The sequence below is a fragment of the Mobula birostris genome, chromosome 2, assembly GCF_030028105.1.
Source record: "Mobula birostris isolate sMobBir1 chromosome 2, sMobBir1.hap1, whole genome shotgun sequence".
In the NCBI taxonomy this organism is placed as follows: Eukaryota; Metazoa; Chordata; class Chondrichthyes; order Myliobatiformes; family Myliobatidae; genus Mobula; species Mobula birostris.
The window spans coordinates 167615159-167640351 of record NC_092371.1 but is presented as its reverse complement, the minus strand read 5'-3'; the positions used below and the strand labels follow the sequence as shown (position 1 = coordinate 167640351).

The following is a 25193-nucleotide window of genomic DNA, read 5'->3' as shown; positions in this document are numbered from 1 at the left end:
CAGGGACATGCAAATGAAGATAAATTTTACTTATGGAGTTCAACACAATACCAACAAAGAGACACATAAGAGCTTAAAGTGCCAACTTGGTTATGGCAATCCATTTTTCTATGGAAGTCAATTAAACTGCACCAATCTTGCTAATATCTGAAAGACAGGGCAATGGAAAACGTTGGTAAATTGTTGAATTGTTTATCAACAATTAGACAAGAATAGATTGAAACATCTCTTAAAAACAACCAGTGAACTATAAGCAGATAAGATTAACTGAATTACTTTTAGTTCAATTTAGCAATTAGCAAACAAAGACATGGGAATGAATGCCAACATCACTGATAATTCATTTCCTGAAGTTATTCAGAAACCCATGGAACAAATATTGGAAACCTTTGAATGGGGTGATGGGATTAAGCAAGATTTTAAAAGCATACACACTGTAACAAAATATTATATGCGAGACAGCTCAGAAAGTAGCACACAAAAGCTTCAAAATAAAAGGCATACAAAAGGAAAAAAATTAAAAGCAATAAACTACAAATATTGAGTAATAGTTGATAACCTTTTGCATTGGGCCATATAATAATATCTTGCTCAGTACTGAGGGTGCATTCTCAAGAATTAAGACTAATGAATCATTGACAACTTGGCTGTGCTGGGAACCTGGTTAAAGGCTCAGTCCTTTACTGACACTCCTGCATGTTTGAAGTAATTTGTTGCTGCATGGTTGGCTATGGATGAAACACAGAGGCTGCCTAAGGGAGCTGGTATTAGTTGTATTACTGAAAGATGCAAAAAAAAAACACAATTTAAAATCAATTCTCATAAATTAAACGACAGCTCAACTTACACAATAGACAAAGGAATAAGGCCCCAAACCGATTCCAGTATTCGAGGTCCATCTGTGATCCCACTACTTTATTTGCTACACCATATCTATTTTTTGTAAAAAAAAATATAGACTAGCCATTCCTACTTGCAGGTTGGCATTTACCAAGCATTTAAACATTTTTACAGTAGACTGTTAACCTATTTTGCACCACCATTCAAACACTAATTTGTTATAGGACTTTTGATTCTGAATTTTAAATACTTGCTCCAGCATTCTCTATATCCCCTCACTCAGGCTATTCACTGCTATCTTACCTTCTGCAAACAATCCCACAGAAACAAAGCAGTAAATGCATTAACACAGCTCAGTGTCGAGTAAACCCCCAATGTTGAAGCAGGTTGGATCTGGGTAATCTGTCAACAACTGGAACTGCTGTTGGCACCCAGCAAAGCACACTCAGCAGCTTGGCCATGATGCATCCCAGCATCCAGCAGCTGCACTACTTGCCCAAGACCACCCCCAAAAACTCCCTTAAGCAGTCTGTGCATTGTTTTGATGATTCACTCCACACCCAGAGAAAATCCTGCGAAGATTAGTTCAACAGAGGGACAAATTCTCAATGGATTAAAAATGAACCCTTAAAATGATAATATTGGCATCCCCCTTTACTTGAAATACACCCTTAGCAGTGCATACCTGCCTGATACTTATTATCTGCATTTTTAAAACATTTAACAACTTTGGATTTCTTTTTGAACACTCGGGTTTTATGCAGCCAGTCCCTTCTGGTTCTCTGAAAAATTAAAGCACCCATCAGTCACGAGCACAAACTGGCTCTGTATCTTAACAAGATCTTTACTGAACACCTCCCCTGATCTGTTTTGCACATTACCAGATTAGTGACAAGTGTAGAGTTAAATGACAATGAACTTCACATGTATATAATGAATACAGAGATGGGATATTTCTTTAAACCAGGTTGCAAAACATAACACATGATAACTTATGAAGGCAAGGATAAAATCTACAGACGAATCACACATAAATTGTGCATTAATATTAAATATCATAAGGTTTGGGACAAATCAACCAGTAACGCTTCAAATACACTGCAGCTGGGAGTTCAGAAATGTAACGGTGAGGGGGAAACTGTTTCTTATCCTGACCATTCTTGCTTCTATGCAAGATGGTCTCCTGTCTGATGGTAGAAAGTCAGAGGATGGGTGGGATCCCTGATAATGTCAAGGGCCCTGTGTACACAGCGCTCCTGATAAAAGTCCCCGATGGATGATAGGGAGACCACTATGATCCTCTCAGTTGTTCTAAGTCCTCTGTAGGGACTTCAGATCCAATGATCAACTGCTCCCTTTCCAGATGGAGATTCAACTTGTCAGGATGCTCTCAATGGTGCTCCTGTAAAACACAGTTAAGATGGGGGTGGGGAGCCTTGCTTAGGAAGTGGAAGCACTACTGTGCTTCTTGTTCATCTGTCTGCACGTCACAAAAATAAACTCATTCATCAGTGAACAATGAAACACCACTGTTAAAGCATCTATACATCAGTACACACACACACACACACACACACACAGGTTTCCCCCGCTATCTGAAGGTAGAACGTTCCTATGAAACGGTTCGTAAGCCAGAATGTCATGAAGTGAATAAGCAATTACCGTTTATTAATACGGGAAAAATTTTTGAGCATTCCCAGACCCAAAGGATAACCTACAAAATCATGCCAAATAACACACAAAACCTAAAATAACAGTAACATGTAGTAAAAGCAAGAATGATATGATAGATACACAGCCTATATAAAGTAGAAACACTTTTCTGCAGCGCTGTCCAGCACAGTGAAAATCTCGCGGAAGTCCTCTCGGCAGAAAAACTCTCTCCAGTAACCTTTAAACGACGAAGCTGCCAAATCATACATAAAAATACACCGCCTATATAAAATAGAAATAATGTATGTACAGTGTAGTTTCACTTATCGAAATTGGGACGACTCCAATAAATTGCAGTTTCGTCACAGTTAAACACTTGCTTATATGAATAACCAACTGATGAAATCCGCAATCGCCTCTGTTCTGGGCCGACATTTACATGCCGGGCGGCAACTAATTAATTAGCTTATTTATTTCAGCTTTTTTCTTAAAGATGTGTCTGGTGCGTTCCGACTACCGCTGCACCACTGCATTCTGCGCGGCAATGTATCGGTCCACTGCCCAGAGGATGGGGACCACTGCTTAAACTATGAAGCGGCCCTCGCCTCCAAAACCGATCAAACCACTCATGACTACCTTTAAATTTCACTTTCGCAACACTTTCATCACCATCGTCCAGTACTTTGTTTCAGCTTATTAAAAAGACTGACTGATTTCTCCTTAAGTATAAGAAAACTTAACGGAACACCATGCTTTGTACACCCATCAATCCACTCAAGCAATAGACTTTCCATTATTGGAAGCCGACCAAGACAGACCACTTTGCTACGAGCAGAACCATCATAACATTGGCAGCTTTCAAAATTCTCTCTCTGCGTATAAATAGTGCAAATGGTGGACGCAGGCAAGTTCAACGCGTGGACAATGTCCTTACTTCGTTCACCACGATCGAAACGCATAATTATGTCTAGTTTTGCGCTAATTGTAACACCCTTACAAGCTCTTTTAGGCTTTTTGATACCTTAGAACTCACCTTGCTAACGGATGCACAAAATAAATCGAGATAAAGCATGTGTTTAAGCAATGGCGGCTAGAATGCAGTTTCGTGGGAGGAGCTTGGCTGTTCGGGCGTGCGCTGCCTTTTTTCACATGCTGCCTTTTCTCGTAACAGTGAAAACAGCTTCTGTTAGCGAAAACAAGTAACTAATGTAGGTCTTATGTAACAGCGAGGTGTCATAAAGCGAATGTTGGGAAAACGGAGGCCACCTGTACTGCCACTACAGGTCTTGCCTGAAATCACTGGAACCCTGTCAGCCTGAAATGCACTGAACTGAAACCCTCTAGCTGGATGGCCATGTCTGGGACCGATTCATGAATCCATGATTCTGTAGGAATGAGTGCGCAGATGTGTTTCTCTTGCTGGTTCAGTCTCAGGCAGTCCAGCTTATTTTCAAGTGAGCAGATTATTTGCCAGTAAGAGCGAGGGGACAGTCGACCCAAGTCGTTCCTGGATTCCAGCACGTTTTCTCCTTTCTTGTTTCCTTGTGAGCCTCCTCCTACGGTGTTGCTCATGGAGGTCTGAAACAAACAGCGACGTATCCAGTAAGCCCAAGCTGCGAAGCTCCTCTGTAGTCCAACAGTTCACTAGCGAGGTAGAATTGCTGTGCACAGTACGTTTAAGAGCCAGCAGCATTTTCTGATCATAACATACAGAACACAGACGAACAATTACACCAGGAAATAAAGTGGTGGCAGCGTCTGTACGCACCATCCTCTTGAAGGTTGTTCAGTTATTGTCAACAATTGTTCCAAACAAGATTCACTATGTACAGAATCAGTTTATAGCCTTAAGATGAGTCAACAGAAAAAAATCACGGTAAGGGAAAAAGCATATGCAAAGCTAAACAAAAAAGGACCTTCTTCAATCCATCTCATTGCATGGAAGACTAACTATTCTTAGGATCTAAACTACATTCAAGGGCCACTTCATGTGGTACAGGAGTGACACCCAGCGTGGTCTTTTGCTGCTGTAGCCCATCCACTTTAAACTTCAACATGTTGTGCATTCAGAGATGCTCTTCTGCACACCACTGCAGTATTGTGTGGTTATAAGAGTTAAGGCCAACTTATACTTGTGCGTCAAATGTATGCCGTAGGTATGGCATAGCCGCGTACCCTATGCTGTACTCTACGCCGAACCCTATGCCCTATGCACACCTCTCCCAAAATATAATTATGCTTCGTGGTGACGCAGACTGCAACAACTATGATTGGTCCGCTTGGTAACATCGCATTTCCTCCTACGCTGCAACAGCTTTCCACTGGGCAACTGGAGGGCAGGGAAGGAACTCTGGCTGCAATGCTTTCCATAAAGCTTTACAGATCTCTGAAATTATGCAGGACCCTGTGCTTGACACCAGTTTCTAGCTAGCTGCTACAACCTGTTGACTTCCACCTGAAGCTAAAACTTGAATGGTGATTGCCAGTCTCTGAGTATACTGTGCGTACACTGATGCAAAATAAATGGTTAGAGACGATTAACCAAATCGTCAAATCTACCTGCTGACATCCGAAAATATTTGAAATGCATTTCCTTGTCCATGGCTCTCAGTGGCCTGACAAGCACAGAAAATTCACCCTCCTTCAGTTTCAGTCACCATTGTTTGAAGTTTGAGTTTCTTCGTGTTGAGTTTCAACACGAAGAAACTCTCAGTGGCACAGAAACCCCACCGCCAGCTAGCGTTTTGGTGATGAATTGCACAGAGACACAGGGACACCAACACACAAGTATAAATGCTCACAACGGTATAACCCACTTGTGAAGGCTACGGCGTAAGCTAGAACGCACAAGTATAAATCAGCCTTTAGTGTTGCCTTCCTGTCAGCTGGAACCAGTATGGCCATTCTCCTCAGACCCCTCGTATACAAGGCATTTTCGCCCACAGAACTGCTACTCACTGGATGATTTTTGTTTTTCATACTTTTCTCTGTAAGTGTGTGAAAATCCCAGATCAGCAGTTTCTAATATACTCAAACCACTCCACCTGGCACCAACAATCAAAGGTTCAAAGTACATTTATTGTCAAAGTATGTATACAATATAGAACCTTGAGATTTGTCATCGTGCGGACAGCCATAAAACACTAAGGAACTTATTAAAAGAAAACACTGGATACCCAACTGAGGAATTATATGCCGAATTAAAAGGGCTAAAACCTAACTGATTTATTGGCAGCTTGAAAAGTCCTGCTTTGAGAATAATGTATGAACAAAGTAGTATTTATTGCATGAGAAAGCTGCTGTGCACCCTTATCAAAGTATGTATGTGATAACGGATGTATAACAGCAGCCCCAAACAGCACTTAGGGGCTCACTTGATTTGCAGATTTTCCCAAGCTCTGAGCGGGACTCTAGTTCAACTGAACAACGCAAGTTAGCTAATGAACAGTATGTAATTTTAAGTAAACTGTGTTTGACAATTATTCTTGACAACTGTGTTTGTCAGACAGTAGTGTCATTGTTCAGTCTTTCAAAGCAAACCACAAAGGCCATCTAAAGGGAAAAGGTTAATTTAAATTTTAGTACATAACTGTGGGTTGCTAGAGCAATGTTCTATATTTTAATATTTGTTTTCTTTCTTTGAGGAAAGGTTGATTTTTGATTTTGTCCAATTCTGAATAAATATAAGGACACATTATATTTTTAAAAATCGTGTTAATTTGTCAGAAAAAAGATTTATTTGATTTTAAAAGATTTTGTTATCAAGTGTGGCACTTTATGTACTATAGATCTTAATAGACCAGAAGGTACCAGATTCCCTTGACCCGTGCTAATTAACCCCCTTTGTTAATACACATCGACTCAGATGCACAAATTCCTGGGCTTTGTCAATTTCTGCCGCACTTGGATTCCCGACATTGCCCTGCTCACCAGATACCTCACCCCTTATTCCTTGCCCAAATGCGAGACTCCCTTTCAACTCTCAAAGCAGGCCCAACAGGATTTTGCTTCCCTCAAGCAAGCCCTGAGAAGGCACCCCTCTATGATTGCCACTTTGCACTCTATGTGACAATCGAGGCCCGGTGTCCCACTGCTGTCCTTTCCCAGAGCCATGGGGATTGACAACAACCTATCCCCAAGGAACTCCATCTGGTAACTTCCTGCTTACCTCCCTGTATTCAAATTCTCCCTGCAGTATACCATATGGTTCTGGTCGCAAGTAACATTACCTTGCACCAGCCAGTGGACATATTCACCTCTCATGATGTAGTCACTCTGATGAACATCCACCAAACTCAAGGCCTTACACATGCCTGCCACACTAGATGAGGTCCTTCTACTACAGAAACCCCTTCTCCATTTTTTCCCATTCTACTGTAAACCCAGCCATCTTTTTAGAATGCGCACCCAAGTGTCTAGATTCACCGACCCATGATTGTGCAACAATAAATCACCAATTGACAGGTCTGACCTGACATTACTGACGTCCCCCTTGCCAACCCACATTTAGTCTATATAGATAGGAGCTCCTTTATCGACAACCAAGGCCAGTACCGTGCAGGCTATGCTGTTGATTCTGACATAGAAACTGTGGAGTCCACTTCCTTTCTTTCTCCTTACTTGACGCAGCAAGCTGAACTCTTTGCACTCACTACAGCATGCATCCTAGCCACTGGGAAATCAGCCAATTTATTTTTTTTTTAAAAACAAACTTTAGGTATGCCTTTGGAGTCGCTCATGATTTCGGGCAACTTTGGAAAGCAAGGGGTGACATCACCTCCTTTTATCCAGCATCTGTCTTCCTTCACAACTGGCCATTATTAAATGCTCTGCAACACTAACGGTACGACTGAGGCTGACCATGGAAACAACAGAGCTGACTCAGCTGCAAAACAAGCCGCCCTTACTGGAGCACTGACTGTTTCCCAAATGACGAATCGCTGGGGAAAAACTGAATCCCCCATTTCCGAATCAGAGGGTATGCCTGGAATTGAGGGTGTGCGTGTTTTACAGCTCGACACTGCTGAAAAAGAGAAAGCCACCTGGGAATCGGCTGCATGTTTTTAACTCACCGACCAAGGACTTCTGGCTTACTCCCGCCCATCAGCTTTGTGTACCTGAAACTATACTGAGCTCTATTGTAGATTTTGTATATACCAATACTCACCTTGGCAGGGAGGAAATGGTAAGGCAATGTTTGGAATCATGGTGGAGCCCGGACCTGGAGAAAGTAGCACAGAATGTTCCCAGACGACATCTGATATGCCAAGAATGTGATCCAGGAAAAGACACCCCATGCCCAAAGGGATATACCCATTGCCAAGATACCCTTTCTGCCAACTACAACTTGATTTTAATCAAATTACCGTGCATCACTGTTACAAGTATTATCTTGTAATTCTTGATGTTTTCAGTAGATGGACTGAAGTACATCCTACCACAGATAAAGCCAATACAGGCAGTCCCCGGGTTACAAACGAGATCCGTTCCTAAGTCTGTCTTTAAATCAAATTTGTAGGTAAGTCAGAACAGGTACATACGGTTCTTATAATTAAACCTCTGCATTGCTTAGTAATAATTGTAGCTTTCATCGGGGCAGGGCCTTTCACATGCTCCATTATTCTCACTTTATCCTTTAAAATTGTTCCGATCGTTCACCGACTGTAGCCTAATGCTTTTCTAATGACTGATGGGGTTTCACCTCTTTCTGATCGTCTTATTATTTCCACTTTATTTTCAATCGTGATCGTTTTCCTTTCCTTTGATGCATCACCAGCACTTGCATCCGATTTACGCTCTGGAGGCATGGTTACAAGGGTAAATAAGAGATAAATTTAAGCCAAGTACAAAGTTACACACTCAGTGTTAACGGCAACGTGATCCGACCCAAAAATGGCAGACGGCATTCCTTCCTTGAGCCGACGAACCGCTGAGGCCACGCAATGTTTTCTTGAGTGTCACAAAGTAGTGTGTGCGTTCGTTATTACGAACCATTGTATTTAACTCAAATTTTTATTAATAGGCTTTATGGCAGTCCGTTCGTAAGTACGAGTTGTCCATAAGTCGGACGTTCTTAACCCAGGGACTTACTGTACCGTGCATATTTTGTTGAAAGAAATCATTCCCGGATTTGGGATACCAGAGCAAGTTGTATCTGACAACGGCCCTCATTTTGTGGGTGAGATTAATACCCAACAATGCCAGGCTCTATGTATTAAACAGGCATTGCTTCTTTCCTCTCTTTTCTATAGGTGTATACCTCATAAATATTATGTGGAGATTTGTGGCAAATATGATATGATATATGTGTACAATATCTGAAATACATCTTATGGAAATATTTGTTTGATGATGAACTTCAACAAAAAATAAATAGGCATTGCATTGCCCCCAAAGACCTGACTGACAGGGCTAATGGGATGCTGAAAAACAAATCGGCTAAACTAGGACAAGAAACTGGTTAAGTGCTACCGATAGTTTTGTTCCAGATGAAAACTCATTATTAATGGTTGCCACAAGAGGACACAGGTTTTAAGATGATGGGGAGCAGGTACAGAGGAGATGTCAGGGGGCAAGTTTTTTTTTGTTTTTAAACACAGAGAGTGGTAAGTGCTTGGAACGGGCTGCTGGCAACGGTGGTGGGAGTGGATACTATAGGGTCTTTTAAGAGACTTCTGGATACGTACATGGAGCTTAGAAAAATAGAGGGCTATGGGTAAGCATAGTAATTCCTAAGGCAGGGACATTTTTGGCACAACTTTGTGGGCCAAAGGGCCTGTATTGTGCTGTAGGTTTTCTATGTTTCTATCATACCAAATATGATTTGTTGGCAGCCGAAATAGTATATGGTCTATCAGTGGCTGAAATAGTATATGGCAGACCATTAAGAACCCCCTGGAAGGTTGCCTTGCCGACCCCAAAATTACCTGAGATGGACCTGAATCAAATGTCGAATGAAATTATAGGATATATCCTGGCACTAACCAAATCTCTCCAGGTCTTGCATTGGCAGGTGAAGGAGGCCCACCGGGAAGGAGAGGGACTGGAAAATGAACATTGAGCATGCCCAGGAGACTTTGTTCTCATAAAGAACCATCTTAGAAGCTTGAGCCTCGCTGCAAAGGACCCTACCAGTGTTACTGACCACTCCAAAAGCAGTCAAACTACATGGACATATCTAGGACACGTCAAATGTGTGCATTCACGACTAAGCTATTACTGTCTATACTTGTAATCTTAAGCACTTGTCTTATAGTAACCAAGCCAAACACCTTCCTGTTGCTTTGCTACAGTTATACTGGGAAAACTAACTCATCTGCCTGCTGGGTGTGTGCAGTGACTCCTCCCCATGGGAAGATAGGGGTTCCCCTAATAGCCATTCCACTGAACAGCAGTGAACAACGCTCAGTCTGGGCTTTTTCTAAAGACACTTAAACTAGTGAGGCCCAAAATTGCACCAGTGATGTGAGTGGACACTGTGTGTGCCATTACTTCGATGGTTGGTACATTTGCACCCCCACCCCAACAAAAAGCCATCCAATGGGGAGGTCAGACATCATGGCCCTCCATCACTGTCAGATCTGACCAACCAGCAAATACTATCTGCTACTGTAATTTCAAAGATAAAGGGACTTACTTTCTGGGTAATAGCACCTGTGCCATTTCTACAACGGCCAAACCACTGCGCCCTGTGAATGGAATTCAATGGGTTTGCAGGGAAAGGGCCTACATGTGGCTCCCAGGAGAGACAGCTAGCCGATGGGACACCCAGCAAGAGCGCAGAAATTGAATAGGATGCTGTTTCCTGGCTTACTTTGTACTCCACATGCAAATGCTGAAATCCCTGGACCAGCACCCTTCCCTCCTACGGCAAAACCGAGAAACCTCACAACCAGAGCGCTTCTGGATGTCAACCTTCCCCTTCTACGAGGCGGCCCACATTTCAAGGGAAATCATCAACCTGGCTGAAGTTTTGGAGGAGATGGCCAGTAGTACCGCTGAGGCCATGGATGGCATCCAGCGTCACAGCTGAAATGATGGCACTACGACAGACTGTTTTACAGAACTGAATGGCCCTCAATTTTGTTCTGGCTGAAAAAGGAGGTGCATGTGCTCTTGTGGGGCGAGTGCTGCACCAACACCCTACATCCCAGATGAATTACCTCTTTCCATTCATATTCAAAAGGAGGTAAATAAAATCCAGAAAATCAGGGCTGACCTACATGACTTTAGCTCAAAAGGAGGATTGTGGCCCTTCAGTGACATCTTCGCAGGAGGGAGCGGTATACTGCTACATTGTGCTATCATCGCAGGAGTACTCATTGCACTCTTCTGATGTTTCTGACCCTTTGTCAGCCGGTGCTTTTGCGCTACACCTACAGGGATATTTATACATAATCCCCCTAGAAGGAAGGCAACCTCAGAGAGACTGAGATGCAAATGATGAGGATGGAGACTACAATGACGAAGAAAGACCTTTGGTCTATCCCGAGGGTTACTATCCACCCTTCTTACACGAATATGAGAATTTAGATATACTCCAACATTGATAATCCTAGTTGTCATGGAATGACAAAAGGAGAGAATGAGGAATTACATGCAGAATTAGAAGGGCTGAAACCTAACTGACTTATTGGCAGCTTGACAAGTCGTGCTGTGAGAATAATGTATAAACAAAGTAGTATTTGTAGCATGAGAAAGCTGCTGTGTACCCTTATCAAAGTATGCATGTGATAACAGATGTATAACAGCAGCCCCAGACAGATTTGCAGACTTTCCCAAGCTCTGCGAGCAGGGCTCTGTAGTTGAACTGAGCAACGCAAGCTTACTAATAAACAGTATGAAATTTTTAAGTAAGTTGTGTTTGACCATTATTCCCTCAGTCGGAACCTGAAGTTCTCTGGTAGAGGCAACTCAACACAACGTGCAGGATCACAAGTCATGCAAAGAGCAAAAAGTGAGCAATTAACAGAGTCCCAAACAACATCCTAGGAGTGACAGCTGAGTCAGTCCAGTTTGGCACTCTGTTGATAACTGCAGGCCACAGTCATTAAAACCAAAGTCACAAATCACATTTCTTCCCCATTCTGAAGTTTGCTCTGAACAACTGACTCTCCTGACCATGTCTGCATGCTTTTATGCATTGAGTTGCTGCCATATAGTTGGCTGATTAGATATTTGCACTAACGAAAGTGACCACAGTATATATTTTTAGTTCAAATGTTACATTAAAACCTATTACGATTATTTCAAAAATGTTAAGTCTGAATTACATAATGCCAAACTTAATATAGCCAATTCTTTTGTTGGATCAGTACATGGTTGCAGGGAAGAATTAAAATATCACTTTTCAATGACAAGGAGCGTGCACAAGTAAAATGATCTGCAAGCACAGCTAAATTTAAATATAGCTTCAAATAGCTGCAGATTTGCTGCTTAGACTATGCAAGATAACCATGGCAAAGGTAGAGTACTGCAGTCAGCTTCGCATCATTGAATGCCAAGGAGGATGGATATGGAATGTCAGTTTTCTGCTTAGTGCTCAAGTAGAGAGGGAAGGACTGGGCTGAGCTACAAACAATCCACCCAATTTACAGGCCTTCAAATCTACTCACAAGGACGAGGAGCAAGATAAAAGATGATCACTGATAAATTCAATATTTTAGGGAAAATTAGAAAATATATAACATTTTACATGCAATCACATGGAAAGGTTGTGGCAAATGAGCAAAATTGATTTTAGTTAGATAAGCATGAGGTACAGGAATATGGATTACACAGAATGAGTAAGGAAGTGCAAGAATTTTCTAATTATTCTTAATTTGTAGCAATGTACACAGTGACAATATTTTCAAAGGTGGAGGAAATGAGAAAGAACTTTAGAAGGAAGATTCAGCCCTAAGTCCAACAGAAAAAACTAAGGATCCAGTTGGCACAGGACAATCTGGATTTCAAACTGTTGATGCCACTCACTCAAGAGTCAACTTAAGACCTAACCCTTCACTGCTCCAACTCTGCAGCAGAGACTCATTAAGAGTCAATTACTCTCACTGACATATAACCCCCAGTCTGTAGTTCAAGCTAGTGACTTGTCACATGTAACAGTACTTTGCATTAAATGTGGAGACAAAACATCTTTTGGCATCACATTACAATACTATATACAGCATCATTTAGAGACACTTGTGCAACATTCTCTCCCTGAACAAAATACATGCATTTGTCAAAGGTGGAAAGTCAGAACAAGCAGAAGGCACAAGGTACAATTCAAAATTTGCAAGCAGAACTTGCAAGTAATTTCATTTTAATAAGTTTCCTTGAGTGGACCCAAACTCCCAGAAACTAACTTTGTACCTTTTCTAAAGTTGAAAGAAATGGAATTACCATGCACAGATTTGTGTCATATTGTAACGCAACCTTCTGAATTACTATCAGAAGATGAGTCAGCAGTCCATTCAATTTTGCCACAAAGCCAGAATTTCAAACTCCAACCAAACTGGTGCCTGCTATTTACCACAACAATCTTGTTTGGCAAAAAAAGAAACAGACCAAAACTGAAAGCATTTGAACAGAAAGCAATTCTTGTAGCTATCAATCATCCATTCACATAATAAGCTAATCCAAAATTAGAAACATTTCCTTAAATCTTTCCTACTTCATATGTTTTTTTTCCTAGAACAGGAATTTAATGCTATCAGCTCATTCTCAAAAATAAAAATGGGCTGGGGAACTAAAGACTGCTAAACATAATCTAACAAAATTAAGCATTAATGCAACTAATATTTATCTAAGAAATATAAAGGCAAAAGCAGCCAATGTTTTCTGGACTTAAATAAAAAAATTATGACACTATTTTGGAAGCTTCAAATGAAACAACATGCAAGATGGTAAACACAGTATACCATAAACAGCCACATCCATTGGACATGCTATCAATCCAGCAAAATGCAGCTTGGTAGGTTAAATTAAACTAAATTTAAAGGTTGTGCATGCAAATAAAGGAAGAAATCATGCTTAATGCTACTCTGCACATTCAGACATTAATTAAATGCCCAGACATTTGTTCACTATATTAAAAATACCCAGATTATATAAAAGACTGGAAAGCAAACTAATTTCAATAAGTAAACAGAAGCAAATGAGAACAGGACATTATTTGCATTTAAAATATGCTTTAAGCATAGTATGGCATCCTAACCTCTTTACACAAAATTTGACACGAGTCACAGATATATTGGGGAATATATCTTAGTCAATAAATTTAAGAACTTTTTTTAAATGGTTGCAGCTCAAAATTCTGGAATTTAAGTTGTGAAGTGAGCAAAATTGAGTGTACTCAAATTGGATTAACTGCACTAGACATGAGCAGCAAGTTGGAATAGTGAAACCTAAAGGCATGACAAGTAGAAGGTACCGACAGATTATGTGAACAAGTAGTTCAAAGATCAAAACGGCACCTAGTCACTGGCTACAAATAAACTGAATTAGACAAGTACAATCCCATCAAGTGAACTATAATGTCAAAGTAGAGGAGAATGGTTTAGTTAACCACATTTAAAGGATGCATGTGTGCTGAGAATTGGTGGGGGGGGTGGTGGTGGTCAGGGAAGCAACGAAATGAACAGTGAAGGGGAGGCTGGTGCAACAAGAGCGAAATACTAAGGTTCATCAGGATAAGATTAGATTAGATTATGAGGATACGCAGTCCTCTTTTATTGTCATTTAGTAATGCATGCATTAAGAAATAATACAATATTCCGCCGGTGTGATATCACAAAACACAGGACAGACCAAGACTGAAAAAACTAACAAAACCACATAATTATAACATACAATTACAACAGTGCAACAATACCATAACTTGATGAAGAACAGTCCATGGCACAGTAAATCTGCAGTCTCGGATAAGTAAATATTAGAGTAAATTTATTATTGAAGTACACATCATATAGTACCATGAGATTCATTTTCTTTACAAAGTAAAGAAATACAATGGAATTCAACCCATGTGCAAAAAGCAAGTTCTGCAAATAAAAGAATAGCACTGAGAATATGCATTGTAGGCGCTTTGAAAGTCAGCCTGTAGGCTACGTAATCAGGTCAACCAAAATCAGTCAATGCTAAAACTTGAAAGTTTTTGGGAGACAAGCAGAACAATGCTTTGACATTCAGCCACATAAAATTCAAGTTCATGTTATTCAACCATATGCATGTATACAGCTAAGTGAAACAACATTCGTCTGGGACCAAGGCACAAAACACAGTATATATAATCACATACAGCATATAAAATATTAAATAACAATTCTGTAAGTGCATACATTACATATAGTTAAAAACACAACAGTATAATGCTACCAGCGCCGTCACAAGTAGTGTATACAGGGTTATAGCCTGGGGGAAGAAGCTGTACCCAGCCTAACAGTCCTCATTAAGCACCCACGATCCTAAGTAAAATTACCTATGTTCTCATCCGCACATCCTTTAAGGATAAGAAACAATGACCATTGCAGCAACCGCTCCCAGATGCAGCAGCCTTAGCCGTACAGTTATCAAAGGTACAGGCAAGGTAATAAGATCATGCTTGAGCAAGCTGGTAGTCACAGTAGTGTCATGGTTAATGAAAGGACAACAGCTATACAATTGAGATTTTGGTAATGTAATCTAAAACATTAAATAGTAACTTTTTTCAAGTGAGTGGCAATGAAAAGGGTTGGGGGATAGCAATCCACTAAGCGGTCTCAAACACAAGTGGCAAAAACCCTGATAGCTGTGAATACAAGCAGATTTCTGGAGATTAAGACAAAATCGGACGTGAAGAAATACAGGGAAAAACCTGTGATGACCACTTGAGAAGCAGGAGAAACATTGAAAATCTCAAGCAGCCTTTATAACTTGTTCTTTACAGAACAGACGTTATTGGCAAGCTAGTGCACTGAAAAATTGTTTACGTTTCAAGGATGAGAAAGAATCCGAGTGGCAAGAACGTCAGTCGAAAATACATTGCCCAACTGAAAGAATGAACTGAGGAACAAGTGGGAAGAGCATATATCAGAATGCACAGGGGCTCAGACCCTGAAGTTCTTCAAGAATCCTCCAATTAAAACTGTCACTCCACTGCAGAGACCTTAGGCCGATTTGCCTGACTCTTCAGGTGGTCACACAAAGATAACACATTTCGCCCCAAACCATAACCGCCACGCCAGGGTGAAAGATTTAATCCGGCCATATTTTAACATCTTTTATGATAATTTGCTTCCACATTTCTTACGGGGGGCGGGGGAGAGAAAGAAGAGGGTCGGTCTTTCAATGAAAGGACAGTATACAAATACAAAGCCGACCTGCTTGGTGGCCTGGGTAATATGCTAGTAGAGCAGCAAAGACTTACTGTTGAAACGTGACGCAGCAATAAAACCCGCCGTGCATCGACCGGCTTGAGCCGTCTGCCTCCGGGTTACGGCCTGCCCACTTCCGCTTTCGCGCCTCCCCTTTCTCCTTAATGTTATTTCTTTCTTTTGACGTGGAAAAATAAAACATGTCACAGTTATTTCAGAGCGACCCCAAACAAGGCCTAATAAGACAAAAAAGCAATGGCGACTTGATCCTAGGACGAGGACAACAACGACGCCATTTACCCCAGACAACTTCCCCCCACTTTACCTCATCCAAATCTACGCCATCCTAATATCACTGCGCCTGCGCAGTAACCCTTTTTAAGGATCGCCTAGCTGATTAGTGCGCATGCGGTATTTTTAAGCCACCGTCGTTCGCCATGAACAACGGGATATGTAGTTTTGCTTCTTATCTTTTCAGTGGTGTCGGAGGAACAGTGAACTTCAACTCCCGGCAGCGCCGATGCGGCGCAGGCTGTCCGGTCCAGGGGAAGGAGGGGAAAGGCCAATGAGCGCTCTAGTGCCGTGGTTGCCGTGTGACGGTGAGCCAATGGGAAGGGTTGTTTGTTGCTGAGAGGGGTCGAGTGTGTGTTTTTTTTAATTCTCTACCCCCCCCCCCGTTTGCTTTTGGCTGGCGACTGGCGCTTTAACAGCGGCCTGTGTCTCTCTGTCAGTCCCGGCAGATAGTGGACCACCTCTGCGTGTGGGGCTCGGGGAAGCAAGAGTTGGTCGTCGCGTTCCCCTACTTCGATCGCGGCTTGAATGCCGAACAGAAGCCGGGTCGGACAGCGGGCGGGCGGCCCCGGCCTGTGAGGCGACGCTGCCGCTCTTGCTGCAGTCTCCACATTCGGTGAGGGAGCGACGGGCGAGGATAGGGTGGCTCCGTTCGCTCTTCGGCGAGGGTTGTGCTTGTTGGTTGGGTGGGTGTGAGGGTAAGTTTAAACAATGAGGAGCCGCGGCGGCTCTGAGGACTCCCCGTGTCAATCACCGCAACCCACCTCCTCTTCAAAGGCGCTAGTTGGGGAAGGGAGGGGTGGTCGAGAGCAGTCCTGGCGAGTGAGCAACTCCGGCCCTCTCTCAAGTCGTTGTCGGTGCTTTGGGAGATTGAGCTCGGGCGAGAGGGGTTTGCGGGATGTCTAGCAGCGCTTCGCTGTTAAATGGTGATCGTGGCGTGCCAGCTCCGCTCTGTGTACGTGTGGCCAGTGATTGTGAAGACTCGCGTCTACCCCCTCTTTACCTTTTCTCTCCTCGTTTCCCTGACCTTTTGCACCTTCTCACCCTCCATCTCCCGGCCCTCTTAACTCGTCTCACTTCCCCGAGCTCTGGCACTGATGCAGTCCGTGTGTAACTTTGGGATCCGGCTGAAATGGCGTCATTGACATAACTAGAGAGTGGTGGAGGGGGTGGGGGGATTGAAATGCATCAGCCGCACGATTACAACCCCTCCTGATCCTGTGCATTTCAACCCATCCGCCATTCATCATCTTTTCTTTCCGCTGCTGTGTATAAGTGCCAGGCAAAGGTAACATTCGCGTCTAAAGGAGAAGACGAAGATAATGTGGGAATTATATCGTCACTTGCGACCGACAATCCTGTAGTGGCATTGCCTCGCTTGCCATTCTCGGAGTGGGGGTTGGGGCTGGTGGTGGGAGTCTGTCCTGAAAGGAGATGTCGATCAGTTCTTTTTCCAAATGGATTTTTTGTCTGTGTTCCTTTTCTTTAGGAATAACGACAGTTGACTTTCTTCGGGCGCCGATTTGGTATATTTCGAATTAACATGAAGGTAAAAGGAAACGTTACATTTTTTTCTGGTTGCTCAAAAAATAACCGACCGGTGTTGTAGTTTAATTAGGGTTTTTCGAGTGTCGTGTTGTAACACTGGGGTTTTCCCACTGCAGATATGTGTTTGATGTAGTTGGAGTATGCTGCATGACAAAGCAACGGCAAATATAAACTGCTTATTTAGTGCGGCAACGTTATGGCTGGACCAGTCGTTGTAACATAGGCACCGTTTTATTCTTTGAACTGCCCGTCGAAGTAAAGCAATGGCATTTATGATGGGATGATCCGAGGGTTGGTTTGTTTGTTTCTGCAGCCAGCGTGTACCACTGTAGTTTTAAAATACTTGGATTAAAAAAAATCGTTTACGTGTTGTCATATCGAGAATCGGTATTAACGTCTCGATAGTATTTTAAAGATACCGTGAAAATATGTTTTCTAAAGCTTTTCAAACGATGCAGAGAATCTGGGTCGTGTCGTGCGAACAATGTAGTCAAATCGAGTCGAATTTTACTTGGATTTCAGATACCGCATTTTAACGGCAGACTACTGGGACTAAACTGAAGTGTAGCACTTGAATTCTGCAAATGGTTACTCATGGTTAGTTTCGGTTTAGCTGCGCTGGGCAAAAAAATGCAGTTCCTGGCTATTGTGTTAAATTAAAATCAGCTCCTGAAGCCGGCTTCTGCTTTGTCTGTTTACTTATATCAGGTGCAGTGCAGGCCAATACAGAATTCCTCAAACCTCCTCCACAAATTTATAGTTGAAGGCTTGTGGAAATTGAGGGCAATTGATCTATACAATGGTTTGAATGAAACACACTGCGCTTACCTACGGCAGAGAAGCAAGCCTTGTATAATTACAATCGGATCTGTGATTCTGATCAAGCAGCTCCTGTTCACATTCCCTATAAGAGGTTTGTCGTCCTTGGCTGAAACACCTGCAGTGACCTGCAGACCGGGGGGAGCGGTGTTTCTAATAACAAAATAGGTAACAATGACTTGAAGGTCAGAGTGCACTGTGTTGACATGTCTTCAAAGTCCATTAATAGTTCCAGTGCTCTTTTTTTCTAAAGATTTGGTGGTTAGATTCAGATTTATTTATCACATCGAAACATACAGTGAACAACTAGCACACATCGGGATGTGCCTGGGGACAGCCTGCTGGCACAGAACAACTCCAATAATAAAACAACAGCAAACCAAGTCCCTTCTACCACCCACACATTGTGATGGTCCTTCGACTTCAGGACTTTCGATTGACCTTCAGACTCCAATCTTTGGTATCGACCACCGGACTAGCCGATGACGAGACCCGAACTGCAGGGTCAGATTCTGGGCTACTGTACCAAAATAAAAGATTAGTTGCCATCACATTGATGTTTGTAGATCTTTATTATGTGCAATTGAGCTGCTGCAATTTCTACATTAGATTAGATTAGATTATGAGGACACGCAGTCCTCTTTTATTGTCATTTAGTAATGCATGCATTAAGAAATGATACAATGTTTTTCCAGAATGATATCACAGAAACACATGACAAACCAAGACTGAAAAACTGACAAAAATCACATAATTATAACATATAGTTACAACAGTGCAAAGCAATACTGTAATTTGATAAGAACAGACCCATGGGCATGGTACAGTCTCAAAGTCTCTCAAAAGTCCCATCATCTCATGCAGATGGTAAACCTCCAGTGCCGCAAACTTGCCGATGCAGCATCCGGGAAGCATCTGACCACAGTCCAACTCCCAGTCCGTCCGAAAACTCCGAGCCTCCGACCAGCTCCCGGACACCGATGCGCCGAGCGCTTCAACCCCGGCCCCGGCAACAGGCAAGGCCGAGGATTTGGGGCCTTCCCTCCGGAGATTCTCGATTGCACAGTAGCAGCGGCAGTGAAGCAGGCATTTCTGAAGTTTCTCCAGATGTTCCTCTGTGCTTCTTCACGTCTGTCTCTATCAAATCAGAATTGTGAACGGCATCCTACTTCACAGATACGATATCAATTCGGAATAGCCACGTGCGCTGTGTCATGCCGCCATCTTCTCCTCCCTCCATTATAGCAGTGACTATACATTAGTAACACACAGAATGCTGAAGGAACTCGGCAGGCATGGCAGCATTTATGGAAGAGAGTACAGTTAACATTTTAGGCCAAGACATTTGAGCGGGACTGGAGGAAAAAAAGAGTAGATTTAAAAATCCCGAAACGTTGACTGTATTCTTTTGCATAGATGCTGCCTGACCTACTGAGTTCCTCCAGCACTTTGAATTGTTGTGTTAGCCATTCTCTATCTAAGTGGTTTAACTGATCTTAAACACGGCACCCTGCAGATGCTGGAAATCCAGCACAAAACGCTCAAAATGCTGCAAGAACCTGGCGTCTATGCAGGGGAACAAATAGTTGATGTTTCAGGCTGAGAGCCTACCCCTTTAAGCATGAGAGAAAACAAAACTCAGTCACATAGTCATCACACTTGCCTCTGTTTCCATTCACCCCTCATCCTGGTTCTGGCAATGTCATACTGCAAAAATACTTCAAGCATCTCTTTTGGCTTAAAGCATTTCTTTGTGACCTGTTCCAGCCTTAAACCCTGGCTATGAATTGTCTAATTCTGCCAGTTCTGCTGCATTGTATTTTGCCCCAAGGCTCAATTATTCATTTCCTAAATGGTTCTATTCTCTTTTAAGGTGCTCTTAAAAGCATACTGCTCTATTTGAGCTTTTGTATTATTTAAATAATTTGTTGTTTACAATGTATAGTCACAAGGAGACTTCAGCAAGTGGAATGAGAAATATACCCAAAAGAGAAGAACAATAATTTAGATGTATACTCATGGCCAATTTATTAGGCACACTTGCTCACTAATGCAAATGTCTAATCAGCCAACCACGTGGCAGCAACTGAATGCACAAAAGCATGCAGACATGATCAAAAGTTGTTGTTCAGATCACAATGGGGAAGAAATATGGTCTAAGTGACTTTGACTGTGGAATGATTGTTGGTGCCAGATGGGGTGGTTTGAGTATCTCAGAAACTGCTGATCCCTTGGGGTTTTCACACACAAGTCTCTCGAGTTTACGGAGAATGGTGTGAAAAAGAAAAAAAAAATCCAGTGAGCAGCTCAGTGGCCGAAAGTGCATTGTTAATGGGAGAGGTCAGAGAAGAATGACCAGACTGGTTCAAGCTGACAGGAAGGTGACAGTAACTCAAATAACCACACATTACAATAGTGGTGTATAGAAGAGCATGGCACATCAAACCTTGAAGTGGATTAACTACAGCAACAGAACAGCACGGGCATACAGAAATACACTAATATGCTGGCAGTCTTTGCTGCTTTCAGGTGTCTTTAAACAGGTTTTAAACAATGGACTTGCATGCTCAGGACAGGTTTTCATGTTTGAGGAAGACTCATGGAGAATACTGGCTTCTGGACTGCTTAGTTTTGTAATAGAAAGCATTATTAGGGAATTGATAGTTCAGATGATTCAGTTCCACTACTTGTCAAGTTTCTATTCTCTGTTTAAGAGGGCCAATTATACAGTCATGTTTTTGGCTGCACTGATATTGTACTAAAGCCAATCTGTTAGCAGTGACTTGTTCAATTGAACTTTCAATTCTGAGTTTTAGCAAAAAATCTAGTTTGATCGTTCTTAGAACATTCTGGTGTGCTTTTGTATTTTTGCATAGAATGTTGGAGTCATTGGCACTTGTCACCAATCAGTTCTTTTCTGAGCACTGACTTGCAACCACTTTATTCAAGCCATGTTCAATTAATGATATTGCTTTTGGTATCTCATTCTGCTTGTTGTTACACATGAGCCAGTCTGGGTAGGAGTGGCAGAGGAGTTACTGAGTCATCATTATTCTACTATATCAAACTTGAGATCTCTGCTCATAAAATGCTCCAGGTCAGGCATAATATATGCAGAGGAATACAGAGTTTTGGAGGTCTCACCCGGAAATGTCAACTCTCTATTCCTTTCCGTAGATGTTGTCTACACTGCTGAGTTCCTCTAGCACTTGGTGTATTACTCAGAATTTCTAGCAACTGCAGGTTCTTGCTGCAGTTTTTGGTGGCTGTCAAATACCCCATGATGCTTCGGAGCTGTGGGAACTATTCCTGGTGTCGTAGGAACTGTAATTCAACAAAATCTGTTGTTATTACATTAGTTGTAGGTAGGGATTGAAAGTCATGCTGCTTATATCACAACAGTAAGTACACTTCAAAGGCACTGCAGTGGATGAGGTTGTCTGAGGTCAGAAAATACACTGTAGAAATGAAATTTGTTTTTTACAGGTTCTAAGCTTTGTCTTATTGATTGCCAAGCTCGTAATAGTAAAGGTGTACAGTCAGACATACAACCCCACTACAGGACGCAAAGAAATGTTTTAAGCTGTCATCTCAAATATTTTAACATCTCATATATGTTAAAGTGGATAATAAATTCCGGTGAATGGGCAATGTGAATCTTTTATTTTAAGGAAATGATTTTTATGATGTCGCAAAATATTCTCTCTTTGATATAAAGTTCCTTTTGTATTCAGCTTTTCATTTGAGAGCTACATGAGTCACCTATCTGCAACACCAGAATGCTTTCAGTTCCTGCACTGTCCAGTAAGGCTTCTGATACAAGTTTCCAGAGAATTTGATGGGCGAGAGCAGAACCCAAATTAAGATATTGGATCCACACTACTCATTGTCTTCCATTGCTGACACACCTCAGGAAGTGAAGTGTAGGTTCTGTAACAACTAGTTTGTGTGCGACTTAATCCAAGAAGATGTATGGTATACAATACAGGTCCTGATGAAGGGTCTGATCCTGAAATGTCATCTGTTTATTCCCCTCCATAGATGTTGCCTGACTTGCTGAGTTCCACCAGCATTTAGTATGTGCTGTTCAAGATTTCTGGCATCTACAGAATCTTTTGTGTTTATCCATGATCTATGTTAACTAGCCTTTATATCTACATGAGGTGACAAGTTATAACTAACATCCCACCTAAGACTATTTCTTGATTTGAAATAGAATTTGTGTAGAGAACTTGAATAAAATTTGTGTTCAGATGTCTGGGATGGTATTTGCAGTCTTTGCTCTGAGGTAAGTGTTCTAAGACAGTAAAGCTCTGATAATCTTGTGCTCTTGGGACCTTGATAGGGCTGGACTAGCAGTTTTCAGTGTTGCTGTCCATCATCCCAAACCTCAAGATTTCGGTCCCAGAGTACGGCTTTTTGGCCCATTGAGTCTGCCTCACCATTCCATCATGGCTGAATTATTATCCCGCTCGACCCGATTCTCCTGGGTTATGGATAACTATACATACAACTGGCCTGCCATCTATTATAGATTTAATAAATCAGATGGGTGACATTTGTATATTGGTTTCCCCTTTCTTCATACTTAGTAATTAATTACCCTTAAACACAAGAAATTCTGTAGATGCTGGGAATCCAGAACAACACACACAAAATGCTGGAAGAACTCAGCAGATCAGGCAGCATTTAAGGAGAGGAATATCTTGGGCAAAGACCCTTCGGAAGCCTGGCATCTGCTCCCTTTCCAGTCTTGGTGAAGAGTCTTGCCCTAAAGCATCGACTGTTTATTCTTCTTCATAGATGCCTCCTGATGTGCTGAGTTCCTGCAGCATTTTGTGTGTGTTGCGTTAAGTAATTTTTTTTCAATCAGTCTTAAGTGCCTTTAAAACCATTTTCCAACTTACAGACAAAGTCAACTTATGGGCATTTGTAAAAACCAGAACCTGTTATCTGGGAATAGCCTGTAGTATAATAACATTTCCAATGAATGTAGAGAGCAGGAAAAATACAAGCAGCTCCCACTGCAGACCTGGTTCATGTTTCTTGGTCTGTGGTGTTCCAGACCACAGCTCTGGCTTCAAAGAAATTTAAAGTACATATATGTCATCCTATACAACCCTGAGATTCATTTTCTTGCAAGCCTACACAGTAAATACAAAGAAAGGGAAAAAAAAACGCAAAATGATAATAAATAAGCAACACTTATCGAGAAGATGAGATGAAGAGTCCTTGAAAGTGAATCTTTAGGTTGTGGGAATAAGTCAGTGTTGGGGTAAGTGAAGTTACCCCTTTGGTTCAAGGGGCTGGTGGTTGAGGGGTAATAACTGTTCCTGAACCTGGTGGTGTGAGTTCTGAGGCTCCTGTACCTCCTTCCTGATGGCAGCAGCAAGAACAGAGCAGGGCCTACATAGTGCAGGTCCTCTGGTGATAGGTGCTGCTTTCTCACAACAGTGTTTGATGTCGATGTGCTCAATGGTGGGGAAGGCTTTACTTGTGATGGACTAGGCTGTATCTGCTACTTTCTGTAGGATTTTCCATTCAAAGGCATTAGTGTTTCTGTACCAGGCTGTGATAGAACCACTCAATTTCATCTCTAGTGCACATCTATAGAAGTTAGTTAAAGTTTTAGATGTCATACCCAGACATTCCACCTCTCCCGGAAGTTCCGGGAGTCCCCCACATATTAATAGTGGCTCCCTGATGCCTGCAAATTATATACAATATCACGGAAATCAATTTTTTGAGAACGAGCGAGAGAGAGAGAGCAAGCGAGAGCACGAGTGAGAGAGAAAGCGAGAGCGCGCCATGGGAGAGTGTTCCAAAAAAAGAAAATATAAAACGTATGTCACCCCAGACTACCCTAAAGTGTACACCTGCCTGATAGGGGTCAAAATAATGACAGTGTTCCTCGCTGTGCTGTTTGCAACAGTGACTTTTCTGTTGCCTATGGTGGATTAAGACTAAAAGACATGTTGAGGTGAGTTTAACAGTTGTCATTCGTTCATTAGCATAGCTAACGTTATTTAAAGTAGCTGGCTAGCTGCTAAGGAGCTACCCTGTTGCAGACATCCCACCGCTCCCGGAAGTTCCGGGAGTCTCCCGCAAATTGATGGTGCTACCTCCCTAAAATGAGTTTTTGCAGGGTGGGATGTCTGCATACCAAATCTTCACAAACTTCGAAGAAAGTAAAGACTGTGCCGAGCTTTCTTTGTTGAGACACCTACAAAGTGGACCCAGGACAGGTCCTCTGAAATGGACCGTATGAATGCCGTATGCATTGCCCACAGTGTGCACCCCAGCCCTACTTCAGACCCCCTGCTCTGGCTTCAAACCTTGCATGCACTCTGCACTAATGAGTGAGGCAAATTCTGGACTGATTAATGCAGCAATGAGGTGTGTTGAACATAATATTTGTTAATTGATCATGCACACTGAGGATTAATCCTAGAAACTTGGAATTAATCTTAGTTACTTTACTAGTTAGTTCTTCATGTTAAGTTTGTGTGGTTACGGATAAGAAACTAGAGTTTCTATGAAATTGATTTTACTTGTAAACATACAAATTAGGGACAGGATTCAGTTATTTGGCCCTCTCATGCCTACTCTTCTATTAAATGAAATTATGGCTAATCGGATTGTAATTTAGTTCTGTTTACAATCTGCTAGAAATAACCTTTCACTGCCCTCCTTTGCATATCAAGCATC

The 25193-nt window shown here is 42.0% G+C and overlaps 2 protein-coding genes across 5 annotated transcripts in view; one reads left to right on the top strand and one right to left on the bottom strand.

Moving 5' to 3' along the window:
• The window catches only part of ggps1 (geranylgeranyl diphosphate synthase 1), a 95906-nt gene extending 79716 nt beyond the window's left edge, over positions 1-16190 (bottom strand). For all 3 annotated transcript variants that reach the window (XM_072251039.1, XM_072251038.1, XM_072251037.1), the window contains exons 1-2: positions 16153-16190; positions 15881-16004 (exon numbers count right to left, since the gene is read on the bottom strand). The gene's annotated coding sequence lies outside the window, so the exon portion shown is untranslated. The remainder of the gene's footprint in view (positions 1-15880; positions 16005-16152) is intronic.
• A 454-nt stretch (positions 16191-16644) lies between these two features.
• The window catches only part of arid4b (AT-rich interaction domain 4B), a 154971-nt gene continuing 146422 nt past the window's right edge, over positions 16645-25193 (top strand). For both annotated transcript variants that reach the window (XM_072251029.1, XM_072251028.1), the window contains exons 1-2: positions 16645-16734; positions 17608-17667. In XM_072251029.1, coding sequence (XP_072107130.1) covers positions 17662-17667 — 6 coding nt within the window. In that variant the 5' untranslated portion in view covers positions 16645-16734; positions 17608-17661. The remainder of the gene's footprint in view (positions 16735-17607; positions 17668-25193) is intronic.